The sequence below is a fragment of the Notamacropus eugenii genome, chromosome 2 (genome assembly GCF_028372415.1).
Source record: "Notamacropus eugenii isolate mMacEug1 chromosome 2, mMacEug1.pri_v2, whole genome shotgun sequence".
Classification (NCBI taxonomy): Eukaryota; Metazoa; Chordata; class Mammalia; order Diprotodontia; family Macropodidae; genus Notamacropus; species Notamacropus eugenii.
In genome coordinates, this window is record NC_092873.1 from 308,588,008 (window position 1) to 308,614,746 (window position 26,739).

At 45.5% G+C, this 26,739-nt stretch overlaps 1 protein-coding gene across 1 annotated transcript in view; it reads right to left on the reverse strand.

The window, feature by feature from the left end:
* The window catches only part of TMEM132E (transmembrane protein 132E), a 116,367-nt gene that overhangs the window by 13,417 nt on the left and 76,211 nt on the right, over positions 1-26,739 (reverse strand). The window contains exon 2 of the mRNA XM_072644945.1: positions 1,408-2,350. Within this exon, the coding sequence (XP_072501046.1) occupies positions 1,408-2,350 (943 nt within the window). The remainder of the gene's footprint in view (positions 1-1,407; positions 2,351-26,739) is intronic.

Here is a 26,739-nt window from a genome sequence, read left to right on the forward strand (position 1 = left end):
ACCTCAGTTTCCTCTTCTGCAAAACCAAGGGATCATACTAATGGCTCTAATGTCTCTTCCAGTACTAATCTATGATCCCATAACCTTATGTAGACATCCTTATGGGATTATAATCTATTCATAGGGGCAGTTCAGGTTTGGTTTCCCATTTCCTGGAAGGCTCAGAGTCTAGGAAATTATGAGATCTAATGGGACTATGTTGGCCTGCATGAATATAGATTTGAATACATTTGATGTCTCGGAAGTGTGGACCATGCACCAATGGGTCTTCAATTTGCTGAGACACTCCCTGGGAGAGGTGCTCACTCTGGGAGCTAATGCCTAAACCTCACTCATCCTCTCTTGCCTTCCCCTTTTTCTCACCCCTCTGGGGACAAGGAGATTCTCATGACCTTCCGCTGGCCCACTCTGGCAATAGAAGTCAATGTAATCAACCATGCAACTTTCCCAATGGAGCTTAATGAATATGGAGAGAGAGGCTTTGACCTTGGCCACTAACTCACCTATTGGAGCCTGGGAGAAGCAGGCAGAAGGGGAACTTTCCACACCAGGAGACCCCATCACCTTCACAGACCCCAGTGGTCATCCCTCTTACCCCCTCCAATTCACCCATTAACAGGCAGCTAGAAAGCCCAGTAGATAAAGTATTGGACTTGAAGATCTGAATTTAAAGTGAGCCTTTGACACTTACTAGCTGTATGACCATGGGCAAACCACTTACCCTCTCTCTGGCTCAGTTTCCCCATCAGTAAAATGAAGATAAAACAGTACCTGCCTCACAGGAGATGATATATAAAAAATGCTTTGCAAACCTTAAAGGACTATATTTATCATTATTGTGGTAGTTATTCTCATTATTATTGCTGCCAGCATCTCTCATGTTCCCCGGCCTGGGTGTTCCTGTCCTTAGTCCAACCCTTCCCCCATCTTTTTCTCTAGTAACCCTAAATAAAGGGGCAAGGGATGAGTCTATGAGGTAGGTGGGACAGGTATGATCTTTTTCATACAGATGAGAACACTGAAGCTCCCAGGGTGAAATGACTTGCCCAAAGTCAAGTTAATGGTGAAGCAGGGACTAGAAATCAGGCCTGGGAAGGTAAAGCCCAGCCTTTCATGAAGGTAGGAGGAAGATGGAGTCATTTGGTGAGCTGGACCTCTGTTAGTTTCTTACAGCTCTCTGGAGATCAATATCCCTTTAAATCAAGAAGAGGACAGAAGGACTTATCTGGATTCAAATTCTGCTTCTGACGCATTAAGTGGGTGACTCTGGGCAAGTCCCTTAACCTCCCTGAGTCTTAGTTTCCCCATCTGTAAAATGAGGGTTCTGGGCTAGCTGGTCTCTACGGTGACTCTAAATCTATGATCCTAGGACTACACCCTGAGCCACTGATGCTGGATCCCTTGTACCTGAGGGTGAAATGTTCCACGCTGGGGATGGAGGAGGAGGAGGAGTTGGGTGCCAGATAGAGGAGGATGCTTAACACCTCCCCAGGCTTCAGGGGTCTGTCTGGGAGGCGGATGACCAGGTTGCCGTCCAGCCGGTGCTCTTGGAGGGCCCGCCTGGGTGGCGGGCGGAAAAGACTGATGCTACCTATTCGTAGGAGCGGGTATTGAGTGGGGCCCTCGGCCCGGGCCCCTCCCCCGCCCCGGCGGGCCCCCTCCCCACCACAACCCCCACTGGCATCGGGGGAGTGAAGCCTATAGTAGAGTTCAGCTTGCTGGCTTTCCCCGCCTGGCTCCGGCTCCAGGCTTTCAGGGGGCTTGCGGCGGGCTGGGGGTGGTGCCACCGGAGCAGGCGGTCCGAACCAGGCCAGCGGCAGTTCGGCCCGGACCAGGCAGGTGGCCAGTCCTCCGCTTAGGCGGCAGGAGCTCTTGACTTCGTGGGCATTGCGGAAGGCGTGCAGGCGGACGCAGGGCAGTCTCTCGGTGGCCCCAAAGTCGTCCCAGTCCCGGCCGGCCACGTAGAACAAGACCTGGGCCACGGGCTGCGAGGCGGGCACCCGAGGGTGCACTATGAAGGCTCGAACCTTCCAGTTGACAGTCAGCCTCTCAGGGATGTCCAGGGTGCTGGCGGGTTGTAGGAGCTCCCGGGCCAGGACCTGGCTGGTACTGAAAGGCCCCAGTGATACGTTGAGGACGGGCAATTCTTTCGTCTGGAAGACGACAAAAGGTTCGGAACGCTGCAGGGGCCCCCCGCCGCTGCTGTTGGCTGTAGGTGGGGGCGGCGGCTGCACCTCTCGAAGGAAGAAGGCCAGGCGGGTGTGGGAGAGGCGGTAACTGACCGGCAGCACCGGGACAGCGGGAGCCTCTGGGGGCATCGGGGTGACCAGGTGGGAGGAGCGCCCGGAAGCTGGAGAGAGGACAGGAGAGAGCGCAGATCAGGGAAGGGCAGGCACTTATCTCCCATTGTCCCCCGCCACCTCCCTCTAATTTTCTGATCAGTGTCTCAGACAGGACCGGATCTCCTTGCCCCTAAGGGTCCAGTATCCAAAGCAGAGACTTCACGGAATAATGATTCAACCAAAAAAAAAAAAAAAAAAAGCGTGATGAGTGGGGAACCTGGATCCTCGAGGCCACATCTGGCCTTCTAGGTCCTTGGGTGCTTCCTTTTGATTGAGTCCAAGTTTACAGAACAAATCTTTTTATTAGAGGAATTTGTTCTGTGAAGTTTGGATTCAGTCAAAGGGCCGAACTTGAGGTCACATAAGGCCTCCAGGCTGCAGGATCCCCACCCCTGGGTAAAGAATCAGAACCTGGGAGCCAGGAAATCCTGAGTGCAAATCCTGTTTCTCATATTGTCTGTGTGACCCTGGACAAGTCACTTAATCTTTCAATACCCTAGGCGATTCTTTAAGATTAAATTTCTGAGAAGATGCTGACCTTCACTGGTAGAGGGAATTCCTTCATATCGGGGGTTGCCTGTACCAATGAAATCCCAGGGTCACTCTGCATCCTGTCAAAGGTATTATTTTCATTTTAGTTTCACTAATCACTCTAACACCACCAAAGTACACAAAAGTCTTCTCAGTAATTAGATTTGTGGTTTACTATGGTGCAAATAGCAATGATTCAGAGGGCCAGGGTTCCAGTCTTGGCTCAGTCTTTTATTTCCTGTGTGACCTGAGGCAGACTCAGTGAAGGGTTGGTTAATGTTGCCCAGAGATGTTGGGAGATAGCAGGATAAACCTCGGAGAAGCAAAATAGGTGCCAACACCATGTTCCCCCGGAGACTTACAAGGGAAGGTGGGAACCATTGTTGAGAATGCTGCTCAATGTATTTTCCTACTATTTGCCCGGCATTTCTATTTTAAGCAAATTATCTCTTTTTGCAAGACTTACATAACGTACGGCCTATAATTAATGTTGTCTGGTTGGCGGGAGAGGTGTTCAGAGAAGGGAAAATATTTTTTTTTTTAAGCAACAATCTAAGTAGCGCTGAACCCAGACTGGCCACAGATACTCCGAGGTACCATAAAGGGGCGTTACAATTACAAATGAAATTTCTCATTCTTTATCCTTCTCTTAAGATTCCAGAATCTCCCTCTCTCTAGGGTCTCCTCGCACTTGGGCTTTAGAGTACATCTTATATCATCATTTAGGGGTAGCTGGGGAAGGCCATTCCCCCATGCCTCCTCTTTCCACCCATCCTCATCAAACGAGTATTAAGGTAGATAGACCATAGGACTAGAAATCAGAAAGACTCAAGTTCAGACACATATTAGCTGTGTGAACCTGAACAAGTCTTTTAACCTCTATGTTTTATCTCTTATTCCCATTTTATGGTTTATTTATATGTAAAACAGAGATATTACCCGCTTCGCAGGGTTGTGGAATCAACTGAGTTAACACAGAAAGAGGTTTGTAAATTTTAAAGCACTACGCACATGCATACACATGCTGCCCAGTTTGTCCCAGAATCTGGTCCTTCCAAACGACCGATTTGATGGCCTTTTCCCTGGACCTGAGGCCTGGTTCTTTTACAGGGCCAATGGGCACATGTGGGCAAGGGCAAATGGAAAAGCAGGGTTTTCTGAGATGAGAATGACGTGCATCCTCATATTTTGGATGGCATGGGAGAGATTCTGGGGAAATGGACCTAAGTTGGAGGAATCATGAATGACATGGAGCCCAGTGGAGATAGAATCCTTAGGTACTCACTAGGCATTCAGCCCTGCTGCCTAATAACCACCCTGAGCTTGGTGCATTTCAAGTCAGAGCACCCAATCTCAAACACTAGACTTACAAACTACATATAAAACAAGGGTTTGGAATATGACCTCTAAGGTTCCTTCCAGCTTGAAATTCCTAGATCCTAATGTGCCAGTAGAGATATCCTCATTGTGAGGATAGCTGTGACTGCGACCGGAGTGAGTGTGCTTCAGGAGTGTGTGTATGTGTGTGTGTGTGTGTGTGTGTGTGTGTGTGTGTGCGCATGTGTGTGTGCGCTCATGCACTCACACACATGTGCACAGCAGGTTAGGGCAAAGAGGGAAGGAGATAAAAGAAACTTCCAATCTAAGTGGTGCTGATAGGTGATTTCTTTGTTCAGCTCCTCGTCTCCTGACTCCTGTTTTTGGTAACATTTCCAAGGCTGAATTACTTGAAGAAACACACAAAGGACACATTCTCTCATTAATTAATTCAGCCAGCTTTTATTAGTCATTCACTATGTCCCTGTCCTCAAGAGGCTTAAACCCAGATGGGGGATGGCAAAGACAGAACATTTAGTAGGATCAATAAATGAAAAATAAGTTGAGGAGTGAGGACGCATTCTGCTGTCCTCCCCAGTGACCTAGGTCTGATGCTCAGCCTAGGGATTATTGAGACCTGACATGCAATTGCTCATCAGGAATGCAGGGATTTCAGTGATCAGGTGATCATGACCTTGACACCATGGGCATACACCCTTCCCTTTTCATCTCACCATTATGAATGATCTTCCCCCTTTAAAAAGGAAGCTTCTGGAAAGCAAGGACATTCCTGCCTCCTTTTATTTGTATCTCAAGTGCTTAGCATCATGCCTAGAACATAGTAAGTGCTTAATACCGACTCTATCTACCTACATTATTATCTACCTATATTATTATTTACCTACATTACCTTTCTTTTTTCTTTTCTTTGCTTCCATCTGTCTGTCTATCCATCCGTTCATCTGTCTGTTCATCCATCTGACCATCCATCCATCCATCCATCTCTATCTATCTATCTATTATCTATCTCTATATCTCTATCTCTCTCCATCCATCCATTCATCCACCCATCCATCCATCCATGCATCCATCCATCCATGCATCCATCCATCCATCATCCATCCATTCATCCATCCATCCATCCATCCATCCATCCATCCATCCATCCATGCATCCATCCATCTATCTATTGTCTGTCTATGTTAGATAACCAGGGTCATGACCTGAGGACCTGCATTCCCCTTCTCCTTGGGGGTTAAAGGGAACAGCTGCAGTAACACAGCAGACACTTCTTGCTCATTAGGGACTCTGACATCATACCAAGGGTGTGGGGGGGAGTAGAAGTTAGGAGAGAGGAAGTTGCCAGAATCAGTGACCCTTCCCCACTTCATAGACCCTCAGGGGACCCTAGTGCTTTCTAAGTGGCACTTAGCTCTCCTTAGCCCTATCCCCAGTTCCCAAAGCTCTAGTCTGACCATCTGGATGTCTGCCAAGCCCATTTGAATGAAGGGAGGGAGGAGATGGCCAGATGGACTCAGATCAGCCTGAGGGAAAGTTTTGGATAAATATACCTGGCCCCAAGGCTGGAGTAAGAGGTAGAGAGTGGCACACCCAGGCTGGACTGGAGTGTGTGTGTGTGTGTGTGTGTGTGTGTGTGTGTGTGTGTGTGTGTGTGTGTGTGTGTGTGTGTGTGTGCCATATCACAGTAAACAGCACAGGACTAGGAGTGAGGAGACCTAGGTTCAAGTTTCAGCTCTACTGTTTCTCCAGCTGTTACATTGGGCACGACAAGATCTTTCATGACTACCTCATAGACTTGCTGAGAGGATCAAATAAGACAGTGCCCTGTGATGTAGTGAAAACTAAGATGACGTTGGAATCCAAAGATTGTCATTGTTGTTGTCATCATGTCCGACTCTCCGTAACCCCATTTGGGTTTTTTTTGACAAAGATACTGGAGTGTTTTGCCATTTCTTTCTCCAGCTCATTTGACAGATGAGGAAACTGAGGCAAACAAGGTGAAGTGACTTGACCAGAGTTACACAGCTATAACGTGTTTGAAGCTGGATTTAAACTCAGGAAGATGAGCCTTCTTGACTCCAGACCTGGTGCTCTATGCACTATGGCTCCCCCTAGTTGCCTCAGGTTCAATTCCCAACATTCAGCAGATATGATCCAACTCCAATTCTTTGACTCCCTTCTCTGTGAAGTGGGCAAATCATTTAATCTCCTTATACCTCTTCCCAAGTGGTGAGCTGGTCTTGCAACTAGGAAGATCCAAGTTCAAGTTCAGCCTTTGTCTCAAATGGGCTCTGTGACCCTGGGCAAGCCAATCAGCTTCTGAATACTCAAAGCCAGGAGCATCAAACTGAAGTAGAAAGAAGCCAAATTAAACCAACTGATCAATAGACATTTATTAAGTGCCTACTATATGCCAAGCACTGTGCGAAGTACTGGACCATGGATATGGATCTCTGCAGCTACATGTTGGCTTGGAAGACCACCAAGTGACACGCTCTATTGTATTTTTATTTATTTTGTTAAATATTTCTCAGTTCTATTTTAACTTGGTTTGGGGGTAGTACCAGGAGGTACTAGGGGGTAGTACACACACTTGGCACACCGCTGCTCTCAATAAGTCTCTAAGACAATTAATAGTAGAGACGGTGCTGACCTATACTGACAGAGAAAGTTTCCCAGCTGGAAGTTCCCCAAACTGATGAAATCCTGGGTCCCGACTCTATCCTAAGTATCCTTATACTGAGACAGAAGCCTGGACTGTAGGAACTTTGGAAGTTTCTACCACTTTATTGGGATTGCTTTGCACCAAATTGGGAAGAGAATCCAGGAATCCTAATTCCCAGGCTAGTGCTAGCTTAGGCTATTGTGGTGTCTACCAGTGTTCTCTTGGGTGGCGTGTGCATGTACATGTGTGTATATGAGTGTATGAGTGTGTCAGTGGGCATATGTTCACATAGTGCCTTGTGTAAAAATGTGTCGGTGGGCATGCGTTCAACACAGTAGGGACTAGAATTTTTTTTTAATGAATTGAAGGATGAATGAAAGAATGAATGGCTAAATGTACACACTTATATGTGCATGCCAGGCTATGTACCATTGTGCCCATTCCCTGGATTTCTGAGGAGAACTTCATACAATTATTTTCCAGTCATCAGGGTGCCTGGAAAGGGCAAAGAGGAAGAGAGCTGGGAAAGAAAAATCCTCTGAATGTTTCATAAGGTCAGATGCGGAGGAGGGAATCAGCCCAGACACAATGAGAACAGAAGCTGGGAGTGTGTGACTATGTACGCACCTCAGACACTCTGGCATGTAGACACATACAAACACAGAGGCATAAACACTCTCTCTCTCTCTCTTTCTCTTCTCTCTCTCTCTCTCTCTCTCTCTCTCTCTCTCTCTCTCTCTCTCTCTCTCTCTCTCTCTCTCTCTCTCTCACACACACACACACACACACACACACACAACACAGACACATTCAAATACACTTCCCTTAGATACAAGGATTACACAGGTGGACTATAATTTTCTTCTCTAGGAACCTTTAAGGATTATATATCGTATATTTAGAGCTGAAAGACTTAGAAACCATGTATTCTGACACACCCTCCCCCATTTTACAGATAAGAAAACCTGAAGCTGGAAGAGATTAAGTGATTTGCCCAAGACCACATAGTATTTAAGTCACAGAATCACAGGTTTAGAGCTGGCAGGGACCTTTGAGTCTAATTTCCTCATTTTATAGATAAGAAAATGGTGACACTGAGAAGTTCGGTGACTTGTCCAGAACCACGCAGCAGGTTAAAAGAACCTAGATTTTCCTGACTCCAAGTCAGTTAGTGCCCTAACCACTATGTCACCATGTTTCATCTTTTTTTTGAGGGGAGGGGTTGGAAATAGCAGGGGTCAGAAAAAAACATTCTAATCCACTTCTTTTGACTCCCAACCCAGCACTGTCTCTACAGTGGAGAACATCTTTGCACCTTTTCCTTTTTCTCCACTCACAAAGCCGTTACCTTTGTCCTAGCACTTACCACCTGAGTCAAGAATAAATACAATTGCTTCCTAATTGGCTTCCCTGTCTCAAGTCTCTTCCTTCTCCAGCACATTCTACATGTTGTTGCTAAAGTGATCTTCCAAAATGATCTTCCCACAGCACAAGTCAGATGACCATTCTTCTACTTAATAAACTCCAGTGGTCCCCTATTACCTCTAGCATTAAATACTGACTCCTCTGTTTGCTCATTGTAAGCTATTCACAACTTGGCTCCAAATGACCTTTCAAGTCTCATTATACATTAGCACCATTCATAGCCTAAAGTTCAGTCAAACTGGCAGGAATATTGTTCCTGGTACAAGTCGTTCATTCTCCCCTCTATGTGCCTTTGAATTATCTGTTTCACATTTCTTCTGGAATGCAATCTCTTTTCAGCTCTCCATCCTAGGATCCTTAGTTTCTTTCAAGACTCAGTTCAAGTTCGAAGTCTTAAAAGAAGCCTTTCTTGAGCCCCCCCAACTACTAGGGCCTTCCCTAACATTACCTTTTAAATTTAATTGTATATTTCATATATACCTTGTATCTCTATTTCTCTTCTATCTCTTCCTATACCTGTATCATCTATATGTCTTTATCTCTATGTCTATGTCTATATCTCTATGTCTATGTCTATATCTCTGTGTTTATATCTCTATGTCTATATTTCTATATCTATGTCTATATGTCTGTCTGTCTATATCTCTGTGTCTCCCTCAATAGAATGTAAATTCCTTGAGGGCTTCACTTTGATCTTTGTATTTCCAGCTGTTAGCACAGTGCCTAGAATATAGTTGGTGCTTAATAAATGCTTTTTGATGGATTGATATATGCTTTAGGAGCAGTCTAGCTTAGAGATAGGGGGATGTCCTTTGGTCCTTTGTAATTTCTGAGTAAGAAGGACCTTGGTAATTTCTGAGTCATTAGCTTCCCAAATGAGTAAGATCATCATGTTACATTTGGTGTTGACAGTGTTCTGTAGAAGGCAGTCACAAGAAATATTCAAGTAGAAGAGAGGACTTCCCCTCAGGGTGCTTACAGTCTGATGAAGGATATATAGTCCTTGACATCAAGGGGTTCTCTAAAGTCTAAAGAGCTAGTATCTGCCCCCAGGGAACTCCCATTCTTATGAATGGACCCAGAGCTCCTTCCCTGTGGGTGCTCCCAGTGTGATAGAAACAGATGATCAATTTCTAGAAAAATACACAGATTAAGTAATCCTCCAAAAGACCACAGGTGACAAAGATCACCCCAAGACCACCGGCTAATGAATAGGTTAGCAGAGGAGGAAAGCAAAGGAGCATGGCATCCAGTAGGGCTTTGCTTTGAGAGGCAGCCTGGTACAGTGAGCTGGCCTCAGAGGCAGAGAGACCTGGGACCAACCTTGGACACTCACTGGATTTCTAACTTTCTCAGACTCTAAGTTGCAGAGCAAGGTGCCAGCACATATTTGTACAGGGTTGATGCTTCCACTTCCAATGAAATCATGGTTCTAGTCTCTATTTTCATCTCTATCTTGTCTTTGCACTAGGACCTGGGTCTCAGGATTGGCTCACCACCATCTTCATTGGACAGCTGGTGGTGTGAGCTGATCTTAGCGGGAAGATTACAGCTTGGGTCTGAGGTTTTGATAGGGAAGAGTTTCTCTAATTGATTGGAGCCATAGGATTGGAGGGAAGGCATAGTAAAAAGGATCTATTTTTAATCAACAAGCATTTATTGGACACCTATTATATACTGCTCTAAGTACTGGAGAGGAACACAAAAAATGAAATTGAGAAAGGCTTCATCTTGAAGAGGAGTTCTTCAACCAGTCAATAAGCATTTATCAAGCACCTACTGTGTGCCTGGTGTTTTGCTAAGGGGAGGTCTAAGTGCTTAATACTATTATTGTTTGTTGCCTACATTCCTAATTGAAGAACATGTTAAATTTCAATTAGAGATTAATGAAAATAAAAATGTCATTTTTTCCATTTAAGTTCATGTACTCTCTGAGTCTATGGACCTCAGGTTAAGAATCCCTGATATAGAAGGCGGTAGTTGATGTGAGTTTTCCCTCATTCTTGCCACTACTTCATACTCCCACCTCCCAAATCAGGTCCTTATCATTGGGTAGGTGGAGAATGGGCAGAGAGGAGTATGTCTCTGGGAGGCAGATTTAAACCGTAGGCATCATTTAGCCCCAAACCTTCATTTTATAAATGAAGAAACTGAGGCCCAGAAAAGTGAATAAGTAACTTAGCCAAGGTGACAAGGGCTAGAAGTGGTAGAATCTGAATCTGAACCTCAGTCTTTTGTCTGTTTTTATTGCCTGACACATAGTAGGTACTTAATAAGTACATGTTGTCTTGACTCTTTTCTTTGTACCACTGGTGGGATGAGAAAGGAAGTGGTGAGGAAAGCTGTGGTCCAAGGAAGAGCAGAGTGGCCTAGCCAACCCAGTCTAGAAGACAAGCCTCTGACATGCTGCGTGTCAAATGAAAGCTTGGGAGAGAAGAAGAGCTAGCTAGCTCTGCACAGGGAGGATAAAAAATTGTTATCCCAGGATGAATCATCACTTCTAACCAAACTCCACAAACCTCTCTCCATCTATCCCTCACCCACACTCCTCCCTCCTGAGATCAGAGAGGCTCCCTGCCCTAAACAGCCCAGGCAACAGCCTGCTTCTCGCCAGGGAAGCTGTAACCTTAAATTATCTCCTCTAATCGCCTGCTATTCTGGCTAATATATTAACTACTTGGTCAAAGCACAGGTCGTCCTGATGTAAGAAGCCATCAGTGGAGGGAGAATTTGCATTCTGTGGCCTGCAGAGAAATCCACTAATTCTTCTAAATTGCCCAGTGCAGAGAAAAACATGTCCCCCTCCCCACCCCTTTCCTTCTGCCGGTGCTGGGGGAAGGGGGGACTGTTATGTTGGGAGAAAAGAACCTTGGTTTCTCATTCTAGCTTTACTACAGATTTCTCAAAGCCATCTCTTTCACCTGCCTGGGACACCAGGTGGTAGTGTGAAAGCTATCTTTAAACAAAAAACATTTATTAAGCACCTATTACATGTGCTAAGTACTGGGGATTTAGTACATACTGGGTGACTACACCAGGAGACAAGGGCAGTGTTAGCTCTGTTCTCTTTAGGGGGACCCATTCTTTACATTGAGGCTCAGGTAGGGGCCTAGAGACAGCCAAGTCTAGGCATACTCATAGCTTTTGAGATGCTCGGCCACTATCTGATCTCAAGGCACCACAGGTACAGCACTATCTTCTCTCTGTCCCTAGTGCCTTTCCTCAGAATGAGAAGTGACTACTTCTCCAATGTAGACATTTCATCCAGTTGAGACCATAAACCTCCCTGTTTTAGGGCTAATCTTATCATATTTGCAGCTATAAAGTGTAGTGGGTTTGGGGTTTGGGAGGAGGGAGATGAGTAAGGGATTAAAAACCTGGCAGATCTTTTTCTTTCATGGGCACTCAAGGTCCTGCACAGATAATTTAGACATGCATTTGACCCCTGGACTGAGATCCAGGAGGTCTGGCTCTCAGCTCTTCTATTAATTGATTGTGTGACTTGGGACAAGACACATCCCCTCTGTGGTCCTAGTTTTCCTTCTCTTCAAAACAAAAGCAACAGATTGATAGTCACTGAGGTCTCTTCAGGCTCTGGTAGTCTGTTAGCCTTGCTTCTTTCCCTGTCTGTAAAATTGGGTGTAGGAGGGGATTGGTGGTGAACCAACTAGGTGACCTTTATGGTGTAGTGGCCTTGAAATCAGAAAGACCTGGGTTCTAATACCATTTCAGATACTTCCTAGCTATGTGGGCTTGTGGAAATCACTCAAATGTCTCTGAGGCTCAGTTTTCTCATCAGTCAAATAGGGGAATTGGTCTAGATGGCTCTAAGATCCCTTCTGTCTCTAAATCTGTGATCTTGTGATTATCCAAGGCAGAGGAGGGGATTAGGGATGAGCCTACTGGGAAGAACTCCTGGATTCCTTTACTGTCACTTCTACTGGCCAATTTTGTTGACCATTTTCCAATCTGCAAGATGGGGCTATGACCCCATCAGATAAAGGAATGCTATTTAACTCCCTCACGCAGGTTTCATACTATAGGACAGGAGGGGGATTCCATTTGCTCAGAATACTCTCTTCCCATCCTGTTCCCTCCACTTAACCAAATTCTAACCATCTTTCAATGCTCTGCTAAAATCTCACCTCTGTCATGATGCCTAGAGGGAGTGTGTTCCTTTATGTGATGATATCAGAACTTCCAGCTTCTTGAGACTTCCACTTGAAAACTCATTGCTGCAAGTGGGCTGAGGGCTGGATGCAGGCAGAGAGAGAAGGGGGAAGAGGAGAAGGGAAGGGGACGACAGAGAAGCAAAGAGAGGAGAAGGGGGTAGAGAAGAGGATGGCAGGAGAGGGAATCTCCTGCTTTTATGAGTTCTAATGAAGATCAGATGCTTTCTTTCTTTCCCACTAATTGCCCCCAAATTAAAACTAATCACTTGTAATTAAAAAAAATTCTCATTAGAGTTTGGTGTTGCTTGAAGGCTTATAAATGACCAAGGAAGGAGGTACAGAGGAAGGGTTGCTAGGAAGGGGGTGTATGTCTGGAGGGGGGGGGGTATCAGGGACCAACATAAGTTGCAGCAGAACTTTGTATAATATGCTTGGAGATCTTCAAGAGGATAGAGTAGTAGGGCCTCTTGGGCATGTGATCAATAATAACAGTGATCTATAGCATTAATGAGGGAGATGAATATTAATAACAGTAAGCAATAAGAATATGATTGATGATCAATGATAGTAATGATAACAGTGATCAATGAAATGAGGCATAATGATGATATAGGCTTGGTATTAGGATCTGATCAACTGCCTCCTCCTGTGACACCAGGGTCCTCCACAGGAATAATAGGGGGCTCAGGGATATATATGCCCAGACATCAGACACAGAGATAGCTAATTGGCAGAGTGGATAGAATACTGGGCCTCAAGTCAGGAAGACTCATATTACTAAGTTCACATCTGGCCTCAGACACTTCCTAGTTGTGTGATCTTGGGCAAGTCACTACAGCCTGTTTGCCTCAGTTTCATCATCTGTCAAATGAGCTGGAGAAGGACATGGCAGACTGCTCCAGTATCTCTGCCAAGAAAACCCCAAAAGGAGTCAAGAAGAGTCAGATGCAACTGAAAAGACTGAACAACAATGGCCAGACACAGAGTTATTAGTGGGACCACTGAGGCATGGGGATATCATGAACTCCCTACACTATAAAAGGCATTAAAAGACCATAGGTGTGCAGCAAGAAGAGACCCCAAAAGTCACCTAGTCCACTTCCCTTATTTTACAGATAACGGTACTGAAGTTAAGGAACTTATCCCAGGTCACAAGGCAGACTCAGAATTTAATTCTAGACCTACAGGTTCAAGACTCAGCAATGGTTCCACTGTATCAAGGTATCCTTTCATGGTATGGTAGAAAGGCCAAAGACCTAGATCTGCATTCAAGTCTGCTCCTGGCAGCCACCACTAACATATAGATATAATCCTGGGATAGTTAAAAAAATTCTTTTAGGCAATTAGGGTTAAGTGATTTGTCCAGGGTCATATAGCTAGTAAGTATCTGAGACCAGCTTTGAACTCATCTCCTCCTGACTCCAGGGCTGGCTCTCTATTCACTGTACCACCTAGCTGCCCCTGGGATGAGTAATCTTGCACTTGTCATATGACCAGATTTGACCAGCATCCTTCAAAGAAGTGGACTTGACCTTCAGAAGGTCTGAAGTCTCTGCTAAGCTGGAACGTAGACTTCCCAACCCACTCGCTGGCTATGTCTACATGTCTGGGCAGTCTAGCACAACGGTGACAGATGCCAGAGGCGTATCCAGGACACACAGGCAGCACACACCCTGCTGGTTTCCCTGACCAGAGGGAAAGAGAATGGATGCAAGGATAATCATGCTGTAGAGAATGGTCACTCTTCTCCACCGAGAGTTAGTTCTACCTGACCTCAGTACTATCATCTGGCATTAAAATCGTCTTCAAGTGTTTGCAGGTTTGTGTAGAAGATGGAGCAGTCCTGTCCAGCTCAGCCACAGAGGGGAAGAAGCAGGAAGATGATAGATTCAGAATAGGAAGGGTTCTTATTGGTCATTTATTCCAATTACATCCATTTTATGGATGAGGAAACTGAGACCCAAATGGGGAGGTGAATTTCCCAAGGTTATATAGGCAGTAACTGTCAGCTCCAGGATTTGGACTCCAAATCCAACACACTTTCCACTGAGACCCAATAGACCCATTAGAGGCAGTTAGGTGTCCCAGTGAATAGAGTTCTGGGTTTAGAGTTAGGAAGACCCAAGTTCAGAATCTGGATTTAGACACTTCCTAGCTGTATGACCCTGGGCAAACTGCTTAACTTCCGTCAGACTCAGTTTCCTCATCTTTGAAATGGGGATAATTCCCCCCGGGCTTGTTGGGAGGATCAAATGAAATATTGTAAAATGCTTAGCACAGTGCCTATGCTAAGTGCCATGTTATATAGTAAGCACTATATAAATGTTAGCTATTAAATTACAGTCATCTGAAAGTAGAATTGGTTGGCTCAGGAGATGGTGTATAACCTATGACTAAAGGTCTTCGGGTGAAGACTGCATGATCATTTGTTTTGGAATTTGTAGAAGGGAGTTTAGGTCAATTTAATTAAATTAAAGGAGCACTTACTATGATCAGATATCATTATGGTCAGTGTCAGTCTTTTGTGTGTGTCATGGACCCTGTTAGTAGTCTGGTGAAGCTTACAGACTTCTTCTCAAAATAACATTTTAAATGTATAAAATGGCTAGGCATGGGGATGCACAATTGTAGTCCCAGCTACTGGAAAGGCTGAACCTGGTGGATCACTTGAGCTGGGAAATTCTGAGTGGCAGAGGGTTAAACTGACGACTGGCTGTTCAATTAAATCTGGCATATGGTGAATTCCTGAGAGGGGAGGCAGGTCTGTGTGTGGGGTGTGGGAGGGGCCACCAGGCTACCTAGGAAGGGGTCAACTGGCTCAGGTTGGAGATGACATAGGTCAAAGCCCTGATGCTGACAAGCAGTGGGAAGTAGCCCATGTACTGCCAGCCAGGTCGAGATAAGGAGACCAAAGGAAAAGCCTCTTCAAAAATTTTAAAAGACAAAATAAATGAATGGATGAATGAGTGAATAAAATAAATTACACAGGATAATAAAGAAAACTAATTATATTTAAATCCAGTTATCAAAACCTCTCTCTCTCTCTCTCTCTCTCTCTCTCTTTCTCTCTCTCCCTCTCTCTTTCTTCCTCTTTTAAACCAAATTCATGGACAACAGGTAACAATTCCCTGAAAAAGGTCTCTGATATCCCTTCCAGCTCTGACCTTCTATGATCTTGTGACTCATTCCCCCTTCACTCAGGCTCACTCTGGATACACATAATTAATTGTAAGGGGCAAGTCTCGTAATCATCAGTAATGACTGCATCTCTTTTCTTGATCAAGCATAATGATTGTGTAAAATTTTGGTGGTGTGGGTAGAAATGTCAGTCCAAAGAGAGTGGAAAGCTAGATAGAGTGTTGACTTCTAATCCCAGGAGGACCTGGGTTAAAATCCTACCTCAGACACTTATTAGTTTTATCACTCTGGACAAGTCACTTTGGGCTCAGTTCCCTGACTTGTAAAATAAGGGGGTTCTTCTAAGGTTCTTTCCAGTTTTAAATCTCTGCTTCTTTCCACAAAATTGAACTAAAACAGGCTCCCTTCCAGAGTCCATGATTCAGCTGGCTGTATTGCCTTCTTCACTATAACACCAACTCAACAATACTATCGATCTACCCTTGCTCTCCAGGGGGAAAATAAAAATATAACTGGCATTAGGTTGTCCAGTGATGACACGTCCATCTGGACTTGAATTACCCCACAGGCTCACAAGGCACATGTCTAGGGACCACCATGGTGAGCAGAACCTATGTAATTAGCTTAGGTCCTCTCCTAGGTGGAGAAAGAGGAAAATAGGAACCAGAATAATAACTCCTTACTTTCCTGGTATCCTGGAGGGCACACCTGTTCACCTCAAACCTTTGGATAAGGAATAGGGGAGGGCATAAAGAAGCAACATCCGCATTGACCAAGATGAATATAATTGCCTCAAGGTGTTGGGAAAATATCCTGGTTCATTGGGTGATGGGACAAAAGCTTAGTCCTAAGAATGGGCATAAGGAAGCAAGTTAGATGGGTCTGTATCGAAGGGGCCCATCCCAGAGGATTGGTGACTGAGTCAGGAGGACTCGTTTAGTAGGCTTTAAGAGGAATTGAAGAGAAAAGCTATCTCTCTCTTTGGCTTCTGGCTGTTTGCCTTTGGAATTCCAGTGAGGCGAGGAAATCCTGCCCCACCCTCACCCCCCCAAAGGATAATAGTGGCATGGAACATGTGTTTATTAAACACCTACTATGTGCCAGACACAGTGTTAAGCTCTTTACAAATATTATCTCATAAGATCCTCACAACAAGCCTAGGAGGTAGTTACTATTATATTTTCCAGTTGAGAAAACTGAGGCAAACAGAGGTTATTTGACTTGCCCAGGATCACATAGCTGCTAGTTAACTGAGGTGGTATTTTTAACTCGTCTTCTTGACTCCAGACTCAGTGCTCTATCCACTGGGCCACCCAGCTGGTGGAAGAAGGCAGAAAATAATATGCCATTTTCTTGACCTATCTGAAACACTTTTGGAGGTTATGTAAGAACTGAGGAGTCTTCCTCATCTCAGGGATCTTCCTGGTTATTTGAATCAAGGCAGAGGATTAAGACATCTTACTGCCTGGCAGGCTTCAGTTTAGTTGCTTCCCACCACTCACTCCCTTGCTCCATCCCCAGAGGGGCTCAAAGTCCCCATTCTTAAGTATGAGCTCCATCCTTTTGAAGAATCCTGGGTAATATTCATCTGGGGGAATCTGAGGCCCAGAGACGGAAAGTCATTTTCCCAAGGTCATGCATCAAATTGGCAGAGAAAGTAATGTAAGTATGGAGCTGACTCTGGAAGATGTCTCTGCAGAGAAAAAAAAAAGAGGAGCTGCAATGAAGTAGCCTGGCATATGGGAAAGAGCTGATTCAGGGGTCTGGGTTCAAATACCACCTTATTGCCTGTGTGACCTTGGCCATGTCACTGGATTGGGTCTCAGTTTATTCACTTTTAATATGGGCTCAGGTCCCTTTCTAGATGTGGGATTCAAATCAGTCTCTTACTCCTCTCCCATCTCATTCTTGGTTGGACTTGGATGAGGTAGAATCAATACCTTCTAGGATGTGGGTAGGTTATATAAGGATAGTGGAAAAAGAAGGTACTCATGACTAGACAGGGGCAATGATCTGAGCCAATAGAGCATTAAGTAGATGCTTCTCCAACCTAAGACCTCTCCCCATTGTCTCTCTGATGCCCTCATTGGTGATGGAAAGTTCCCCTTTAACTGTAAGCCTGCCCCGACAAACTGCAACACATTCTGAAGTATATGGTGCTGCTAGGTGGTGCAGTGCGCAGAGTGCCAGGTCTGGAGTCAGGAAGACTCATCTTCCTGAGTTCAAATCTGCCCTCAGACACTTACTACCTGTGTGACCCTGGACAAGTCATCCCTCTTTTGCCTTAATCACCTGGAGAAGGAAATGGCAAACCGCTCCAGTATCTTTGCCAAGAAAACCCCATGGCCAACATCGATTTGCTATGCTGACAAAAACAACATCAATTTGGACTTCTGGGCATATCATTCCTAAGTCAGTTTTGTGAGTATATTTGTCTGTGTGTCCTGCTTCAATCAATCAAGCCAGGCACTGTGCTAGGTTCATCGGATGCAGAAGAAAATGAAAACAGTTGCTGGCCTCAAGGAGCTTATTTTCTATCAGGGGAAACAAAATGCACCTCTATGGTAAATAGATAGGAGGTGACTGAGGGAGGGGGAAGAACTAGTAGTATGGGAGTGGGGAAACCTTTTGAAGGGGATCTTTGGCTGAGTCCTGAAGGAAACCAAAGACTTTCACTAGTTAAGACCCATGGAGGCAGAGCGGTTGGCCCCCTCCCAATGGGAATTCCCTGCATTCAGCCTTCAAGCTCTTAGGGGGTAGAGACTCTACCCCCTTGAGCTGGATTTCCTTGAGGGCAATCAGCTGGGTTTACCACCCTCCCCAGACTATTAACTCTTTTCTCATCCTTCACTCCACCATCTTATAATACCATTCTCCCTTTGGTGGCCCCCACAATGCCCCACGGTTCTGTGCCAAGTTTATATATAGACCTGCAGTATGGAAAGGTAGTGAAGGGAGGGGGGAAGGAGGGAGCCAGCACTGGATAGATCACACACAGGCTGCATATAAATCCAAACGAGCCTGGCCCCCTCCCGTGGCTAGCAGCAAGGAAAATGAAATGGTGTTTCTTCCTAAAAGCCAAGAATGGGAGGAATAAACCTGGGAGCCAGAGTTCCCTAGACCAGGGCCCCCTCCCCCAATGGCAGCATCATTCCCGAGCTGGCTTGGCAGGTCATAAATCCAATAGATGCGACTTCCCGGCACCATAACCCTCTTCCCATCCCCCCATCCTGGACTATAAAATAAAATGCTGTAATCATTTGACTGGGTGGCGAAATAACTTCCCTGGATATTCTGAAGGATCTCAGGTCTCATCTGCAGGGGTACCCCCACTGCTCTTGTGGCCAGAAATGTCTCCCGAACATGCTGACTCCTTGCTGCAAGCATCTTTACTGTTTTGTCTTGAAGATAGAGGGTGGAGGGGGACAAGATAAAGCTACCTTCTCCCTTCCTTACTCCAATAGCCCCCTTTGCTTTATTCATAGTGGAAAAAGACCCAGATTATGATCCAGGAGACCTGCATTCAGTTCCTGGTTTTGCCCTTGGCCCAGCTAGGTGACCCTGGACAAGTCATTTCCTTCCTCTGGGCTTTTAGGATGAGATGAGACAAGATTAAGAGTTCCTAATCTGGTGTCTGATTTTTTAAAATAACTATTTCAGCATCACTGTTTTCCTCATAATTCTATGTATTTTATGCATTTAAAAGTGTTATTCTGAGCATGGACTTCATCAGACTGACAAAGAGTCCTCCACATACACACCACACCACACCACAACTCAACACAACACTGAGGAACTTGGTTCTTGGTGTTCTCTAGCTATGGCCCTTTCCTCCGGTCCACCTTTCTAGATCATCTGAGCTGTCCACATGAATGTTCACTCACCCTTCCACTTCTGCTGCTTTCTCCATGAGACTGGAGCTTCTCAAGGGCAGGAAGAATATTTCTTAGAATCACAGAACATTACTTTTAGAGGAAACTTTAAAGATTCCTTAGTACAATCCACTCGTGTCAGATTAAGAAACTCAGATCAGAGAAGGGAAGAGGCTTTACCCACATTCACACAGAAAATTAATGCCAGGGTGAGAACCTATACAGGGCCAGGTTGGACAGAGGGACTGATGCCTGGGGAAAATGGGGAAAATGCAGGCTTCACATGAAATATTTCAAGCTCAGAATGAGTCTAAAGAGTGACTTGGCAACCCCCCAAAATGTCACCCTAGACTGTGGAAGAAGAATCATGGAATAGTCAGTGGATAAAGGGAAGATCTTGGTGTCAAGAATGTCTCTAGAGCAAGTGAGGTATGCAGTGCCAGACTTGGAGTTAGAAAGACCTGAATTCAAATCTTCCCTCAGATACTTACTAGCTGTGTGACCTTAAAAAGTTACTTAACTTTTGCCTGCATCAAATTCCCCATATGCAAGGATAATAATAGCACCTATCTCCCAGGGTTGTTATGGGGATCAAATGGGATATTTGTAAAGTTCTTTGCAAAACAAAGTGATGTATAAATGCTAATTATCAATATAATTTTATAATCACTACTACCATTATTACTAATAGTACTAGTACTACTACTCATTCTACTACCACCACTACTACCACCACCACCATCACTGCTAATACTACAACTACTACTATTACTTCTACCACTACTCCTACCATTACCACCCCCACCACCACCACTACTACTACTTACCACCACTACTACTACTACCTAGGTTACCACAGGTAAATTATACTCTGCCTCAAGTGACTCCATAAAGCTTCTCAATACAGATGAGTTGTTGATCTGCAACTGGGGAGAGACTATTACCTTGATGAAATAACAGATTTTGACCCCCTCAACTAAACAAAATGAAACAATTCACAAAACTCCCTAGGCTGTGCTTTGAGAGGTACAGTGCCCAAAACGAGAGGAGTAGTAGTTCCAATACATTCTGCCCTGGTTAGACCATATCTATAGAATTATATTCAGTTTTGGGCACCACACTTTAGGATAGGCCTAGATCAGTTGGATTGCATCTAGAAGAGCCCAGTGAGGGTGATGAGAGTGAAAGATACCAGGACATTTTAAGATCAGTTGAAACAATTGGGGGGAGTTTAGTCCAAAGAGGAGACTCCAAGGGGACATGCCTGTCTTCAGATAACTGAAGGACCATTGTGATTTATTCTGTTTGGTCCTAGAGGGCAGAAGTAGGATAATTCGACCCATTCATCTGTTCATCCATCAATAAACATTTATTAAGCACCTACTATGTGCCGGGCATTTTGCTAAGCCCTTCCCAAAGCTTTTGTATAAAGGGGGAGCTGTTGCAGAGACGTGGACTGTAGGCTGGGTGCAAAGAAGACCTTCCTAACAATTTAAAAACATAGGGGATCACATTGAGAAATGATGGGTTTTCCCTCTGGGGTCTTTGAGCAGAGGCTAGATCAATCAATAAACATTTATTAAACACCCACTCTGTGCCAGTCACTGTGCTAAATGTTGGATGTCCACCTTGGAAAGGATCATTACTCAAATATATTTTGGAGTAGATGGCCTCTGGAATCCCTTCCAGTTTGGAGGTCTTAGGGATCAATGCACAATCTAATTTGGAGGGCTCATACCCCAGCTTCTTGTTTCAAGTCCCCTCTTAGGATCATGAGATCCAAAGAGGAAGATATCTCAGAAGGCACCTAGTCCAAACCCCTCAGTTTTAAGATGAGACACAGAAATGTTAAGCCCAGGGTCACAGAGCTAGTACATATTTGTGATCAGATTTGAACCCATGGCCCTATCCACTAGACCACACTGCCTCTCCTAAGTAAGGGACTTGTAGCACGTGGCTGAGGTCCAAAGCTATTGAGGGTTCCCTTCCTCCTCTTGTTATCTCTTTCTGGCTCCCCTCTCCTTCCCTCATTCTTTATTCTCAAGCTGTTCCCTGTGCTAGTTTGGAGGGTCATCATGGCCTAAGATTTGCAATACTCATGTTGAGGGAACCCTCCTATGCTGACAGAAAACCTTGGGAAGGTGGGGGAGGCTGGGCATCAGGTGCCCCGCCCACCTGGATTTCTTCCTTCCAGCAGTGAAGAGGACTTGACTGTGACTCATAGCCTTTGGAGATGGGAAAAGAAGAAAGACCAGGAGAGCAACGCACGCTCACAGACACAGAGAAATGGTAAGCCAGATGTAAGGCAGTCTTCACCTTCAGAAGCCAAGCACCAGCTGAGCCCAGAACTCTAGGGAATGCATGCATGCCTTATCGATCAAGGCTAGGGGGTGGGGAGCATGGTGGAAGATATGAGGAGAGATGATGTGGGACACCTAAAAGAGCAAGGCTGATGGGCCCTGTTTCTGCCCACCTCTGGATGGGAGAGTCTGGCCTATGAAAATACCTGTTTGAGCAGCCCTGGCGGAGAATAATTAGCAAGACCTTGGTTACTTAACTAGGGTGTTTCTTAGTAAATGATGCTCTCACTAGACTCACCTCTCACCTTGCTACTTCTTGTGGAAATGCTAACTGGCTTTTAAATAAGGAGTTTTTGGAAGTGGGAAAGGAGGCAGAAGGTGGAAGGAGTGCTTCTTCATGAATGGAAGGGCTGGTTGCATCTTCAGAATATGCGGGCAAGACCTCCGCTCTGGACTGGAGACTTGGAATGTGCATTTGTTTGGGTCCTGAGTCTCCTCAGGGCCAGTAGGGATGTGGGTTAGGCTGCTTTGGGATTACTGCGGAATCTCCTCCTCCAAAGGATGATAATGGGGGAATGAGGTTGGGAGAGGGCTTTCAGCTGCATCCACTTTCTCTGAGACCCATGTAGGACATCGAGAAAAGGAGGAAAGGGAGGTGGGGCAGGGGAGAGACAGGAAAGAGAAGGAAGAGTCCTGGCTCCCCATTTGAGTAGGGAGACCTTGCTTCTGACCTTAGGGAGCTCTCAGATGGCTAGGGAAGACATACACTCCCTCCATCAGGGGCTCCTCGTTGGATTGGCAGGTAAAATCCCTGCCCTCCCAGTCTGAGAAAGCACTCCATTCCTTCCCTCCATCGAGTTTCTAGCCTTAAGTAGAAATGAGTTCCTGACCCGAGGAACGTTGGCAGTGTGAGCAGGGAGCACCAGACTCTGCCCCCAGGGCACTCTCAGTCTGTTGGAGGGTGGGTAAGACACAGTCCTCAGCTTCTATATCCACATCTACTTTACCATGGGTGTTACCAAAAATGCCATTTCAGGCCAGGTCACCACTGACAGCTGCAGACCTGGCCAGGGGCCATGCCAATCACAGTGTAAGAGCTTGTTCCGTGTAGGGCCCTCATGCTCATGCTCTGAGGCCTCTGATTCTGCTGCCCCCCCCCCTCCCCCCATTCTGTCCTCCCTGCTTTGCAGATCGGGGAAAAGCAGCAACCTTAGTACACTGAGAGACCTGAGCCAACGCTGACGGGCAAACAAATGATGTGCCAGAAAGACTGGTTCTGGCTGGAGAACAGAAGAGCAGGGACAGATCACTCCTAAAGGCAATAGTGGAGGAGATGAGGGGCATGGGTGGGCTTTCAGCTGCCTTCAGTCTGTGCCTCACTCAGCTCAAGGCCCGAGACCTCCTGGGACAGTCTGCCTTCTATTTCCCAACCAGCTGATGGAAATTTCTGCACGGTCCCTTTCTTCTCTAGCACCCCTTTAACGTTTTCCTGTCTTCCTTTACTTGCTGCCAATGTCTGGGGGTGAGCTGAGGGCAGGATCTTGGGCAGAGGAGGTAGATAACAGAGGGGATATAATTGATCACCCAATAGACATGTATGCACAAAACTAATTTTCTCACACACCCACTCAATCATATTGCTCTACACAGGAACAGCTCTGCCCTCCCTCAAAATATACAACCCCCACCTCCAATTAGCCCACATCTCCAGTCTGCACTCATTCAAATCTTCATCTATGTTGAATATCACACTGCACAAGCTCAAAGCCCTTGGATAGACACACTCACCACTCCCCAAATACAGAGATGATATCCCTATATTTCCTGTCCTGTTCCTGTCCCTAGGGAGAGATCTTCACACATATTTATACTCCCAAATGGCCTTGGGCAGGTTATTACCCCTTCTCTGTTCCTCAGTTTCCCTTTTGATAAAAGAGGGGGCTGGATTAGAGGAACTTTAAAGCTATAATCCTCTGCAATTCTCTCTAAACCTCCCTCCGGGGCATGCTTCTCTTCCTTCTCTCACTACAACCAACGTCAGATTTCCTCTTTTTGCTTCTCGTTGGAGAGGGGTTGGGTGAGGTGGGGTGCCAGTCCAACTCCTTTTCCAGGGCCACATCGTCCAGACGTCAGGAAGCTCTGTCTCCCCTGTCTGGTGGCTTCTGACTAGAGGGCTTGGCCAGAGAGTGGTGGCAGCTGGGAATTGGGGGATCCTGGCAGCAAAGGTCTCAACCACAGGCTCACCTTGGCCCCCACTGCCTGCCCTTTCATTGAGCTTCCACAGTACAGGAGCCAAGCTGTCTGGGTCACTCCTGATGACTGAGAAGATGTGCCAGGTGTCTGTCCAGGCTGACTGTCCTCCCTCCGTTCTCCTAAGTCACTTGGTTTTTGACTTTGTCTCTGATGGGACCTTAATGCAGATCAGAGGAAGGCAAAAGATTACTATTGCCTGACACCTTAAGTGAGTGTGTGTGTGTGTGTGTGTGTGTGTGTGTGTGTGTGTGTGTGCATCCATTGGTCACACCCATGCTATATTTTCGTTTAGATTGTAAGTTAACTCTTCCTCCTACAATCCATTCCCATGATCTCCCAGGCTTAGTGGATGGTTCTTGACTAATGTTAGCTTCTGGTACAGCTGCCCACAGCAACCTCCCTGCACGCCCCTCACCCTCAAACCCAACTGAGCAACCTCCCCCACTACTGGCACTAGAACACATTCTCACAGTGCTTTACAGTTTACGACAAACCTGTGAGGTTGTTGGACCACGAGATGTTCCCCAAGCTCTGCGTGACATCTCCTGCCTACATGAATTCACAAACTGTGCCTTATGCATTAGAGCCCCGCCCCTGCCCAGCTGTCTCCGTTACTGTGCTCTCCCTTCAAGGCTCAGCTTAGTTTCTGTCTCCTCTGGAAAGCCCGCCATGATCTCCTGCCCAACTCGACCCCTTTCCCTCTTGTTAATGAAAGTCCCCTTCCCTCTCTCCTCTGCTCTAAATGTCTTGGGGTTCATGTCCTAACCTCCCATAGAATTTAACCTCATTGTATCCATATTGGGGTAAGGACTGGTTTTGTGATTTCACTGATAGATGGGACTCCCTGGATGAGGAAGCACGCTCACTATATAAGTGAGCACCTTCCTTGCCACTTACAACTACAGAGAGCTGCCTAGGTCACTGAGAGATTCAAGTGACAGACCCAGTACTTGAACCCAGGCCTGCTTAACTCCCAAACTCTCTCCACTGTTCAACTTCCTCCCACTTTACACATAGTAGGGGCTTAATCAAGATTTGTTGAATTGAATTAAAATCATTCAAGTAGGACTACGTCCATTGTACAGATGAGGAAAGTGGAGACTGGCAGCCAGGTCTTATGACTCCAAGGTCAGTGTCCTTTCTACTGCAATGGGATGAAAAGTTGGAAGAGTCATAGGATCACGGATTTTGTGCTGGAAGGGACCCCTCAGAGGGCATCTAGCCCAACCTTCAGATTATACTTCAGCCTAGAAAGAGGTAGTGACTTCTAATTCAGTGATGATAACAATAAATAATAACGATTCATTTATATAGAGCTTTAACAGTTCTTTGAACAGTTCTGTGAGATAAATAGCGTTATTATTATCTCCATTTTATAGATGAGGAAACTGAACCTCTGAGATGTCAAAGTACTTGTCCATTGTCATACAGCTATTATATATATATATATCCATATATCTAAGACAGGCTTCAAACCCAGGTCCTTCTGACTATGCTGGTCTAACTGTGTCAGGCTGCCTTTTGGAGCAAGGCTGGGGCTAGGGATGGGTCCTCTGACTCTTTTTCTGTCCCTGTCCCTTCCTCCCTCCCGGCTGTCTCTGTCTCCATCTGTCTCTGTCTCTCTGTCAGTCTATCTGCATCTCTTTCTTTTATTCCTAGGCCCTGAGAGAGATTTAAAGATGAAAAAGACATGATTCCCACCTGCAAGCAATTTACAATCAAACCATGACAGCATCTATGTATTGTACTTAGAGTTTGTAAAGTACGTGAGATATATTAACTCAGAGGCCCACAATAGTCTTCTAAGGCAGTATTATTGTTATTTGGTCACTTTTTCAGTTGTATCTGACTTTCCATGACCTCATTTGGGGTTTTTTTCCTGGAGTGGTTTGTCATTTCCTTCTCCAGCTCATTTTACAGATGAGGAAACCGAGGCAAATAGGATCAGGTGACTTGCCCAAGATCACACCATTAGTAAGTGTCTGAGGTCGGATTTAAAATCAGGGAGATGAGAGTCTTCCTGACATTAGTCCTGGTGCTTTATCCACTGCTCCACCTAGCTGCCCACCAGTATTTCTACTTAAAAATGAGGAGGCTGAGGTTGGAGGGATTAAATGAATTGCCTCTGGTCACACAGGTAGGAAGTGGGATTTGAACCCAATGTTCTTCATTTCCAGCACACTATTAATTATTCCATATTGACTGTAGGGATGAGAAAATGGACACAAATGTAGTACTGTTTAGAATCTTATAAATGCGTACAACTCCTAATAGTCTATTAAATCATATGAGAAGTGACATGGGACAGTGGATAGAGAGCTGTCCTTAGAGGCAGAAAGATCTGTGTTCAAATCCTGCTTCTGACACCCACTAAATAATCCAATACCTCTCAATGCTCTAGCAGCTCTTTAGATTATAAATGACAGAGAAAGTGCTTACCTATACTGGAAGGAGTTTTCCTCCCCTGGAGCTGCCTACCCCAGAAGTCTAGCTTTATTCCCTGTAGAATGTGTGAAAGAGAATAAGACTGGAAAAGTAGGCTTGCACCATATTGTAAAAGGCCTTGAATGTCATGCTATTGGTAGGCAATGGGAGTCATTGAAGATTACTGAGCAGGGGATATGACATGATCAGAACTTTGCTTTAGGAAAATGACTCAGGCAGAGGCATGTTGAATGGATTGTAGTAAGGAGAGATTCATAG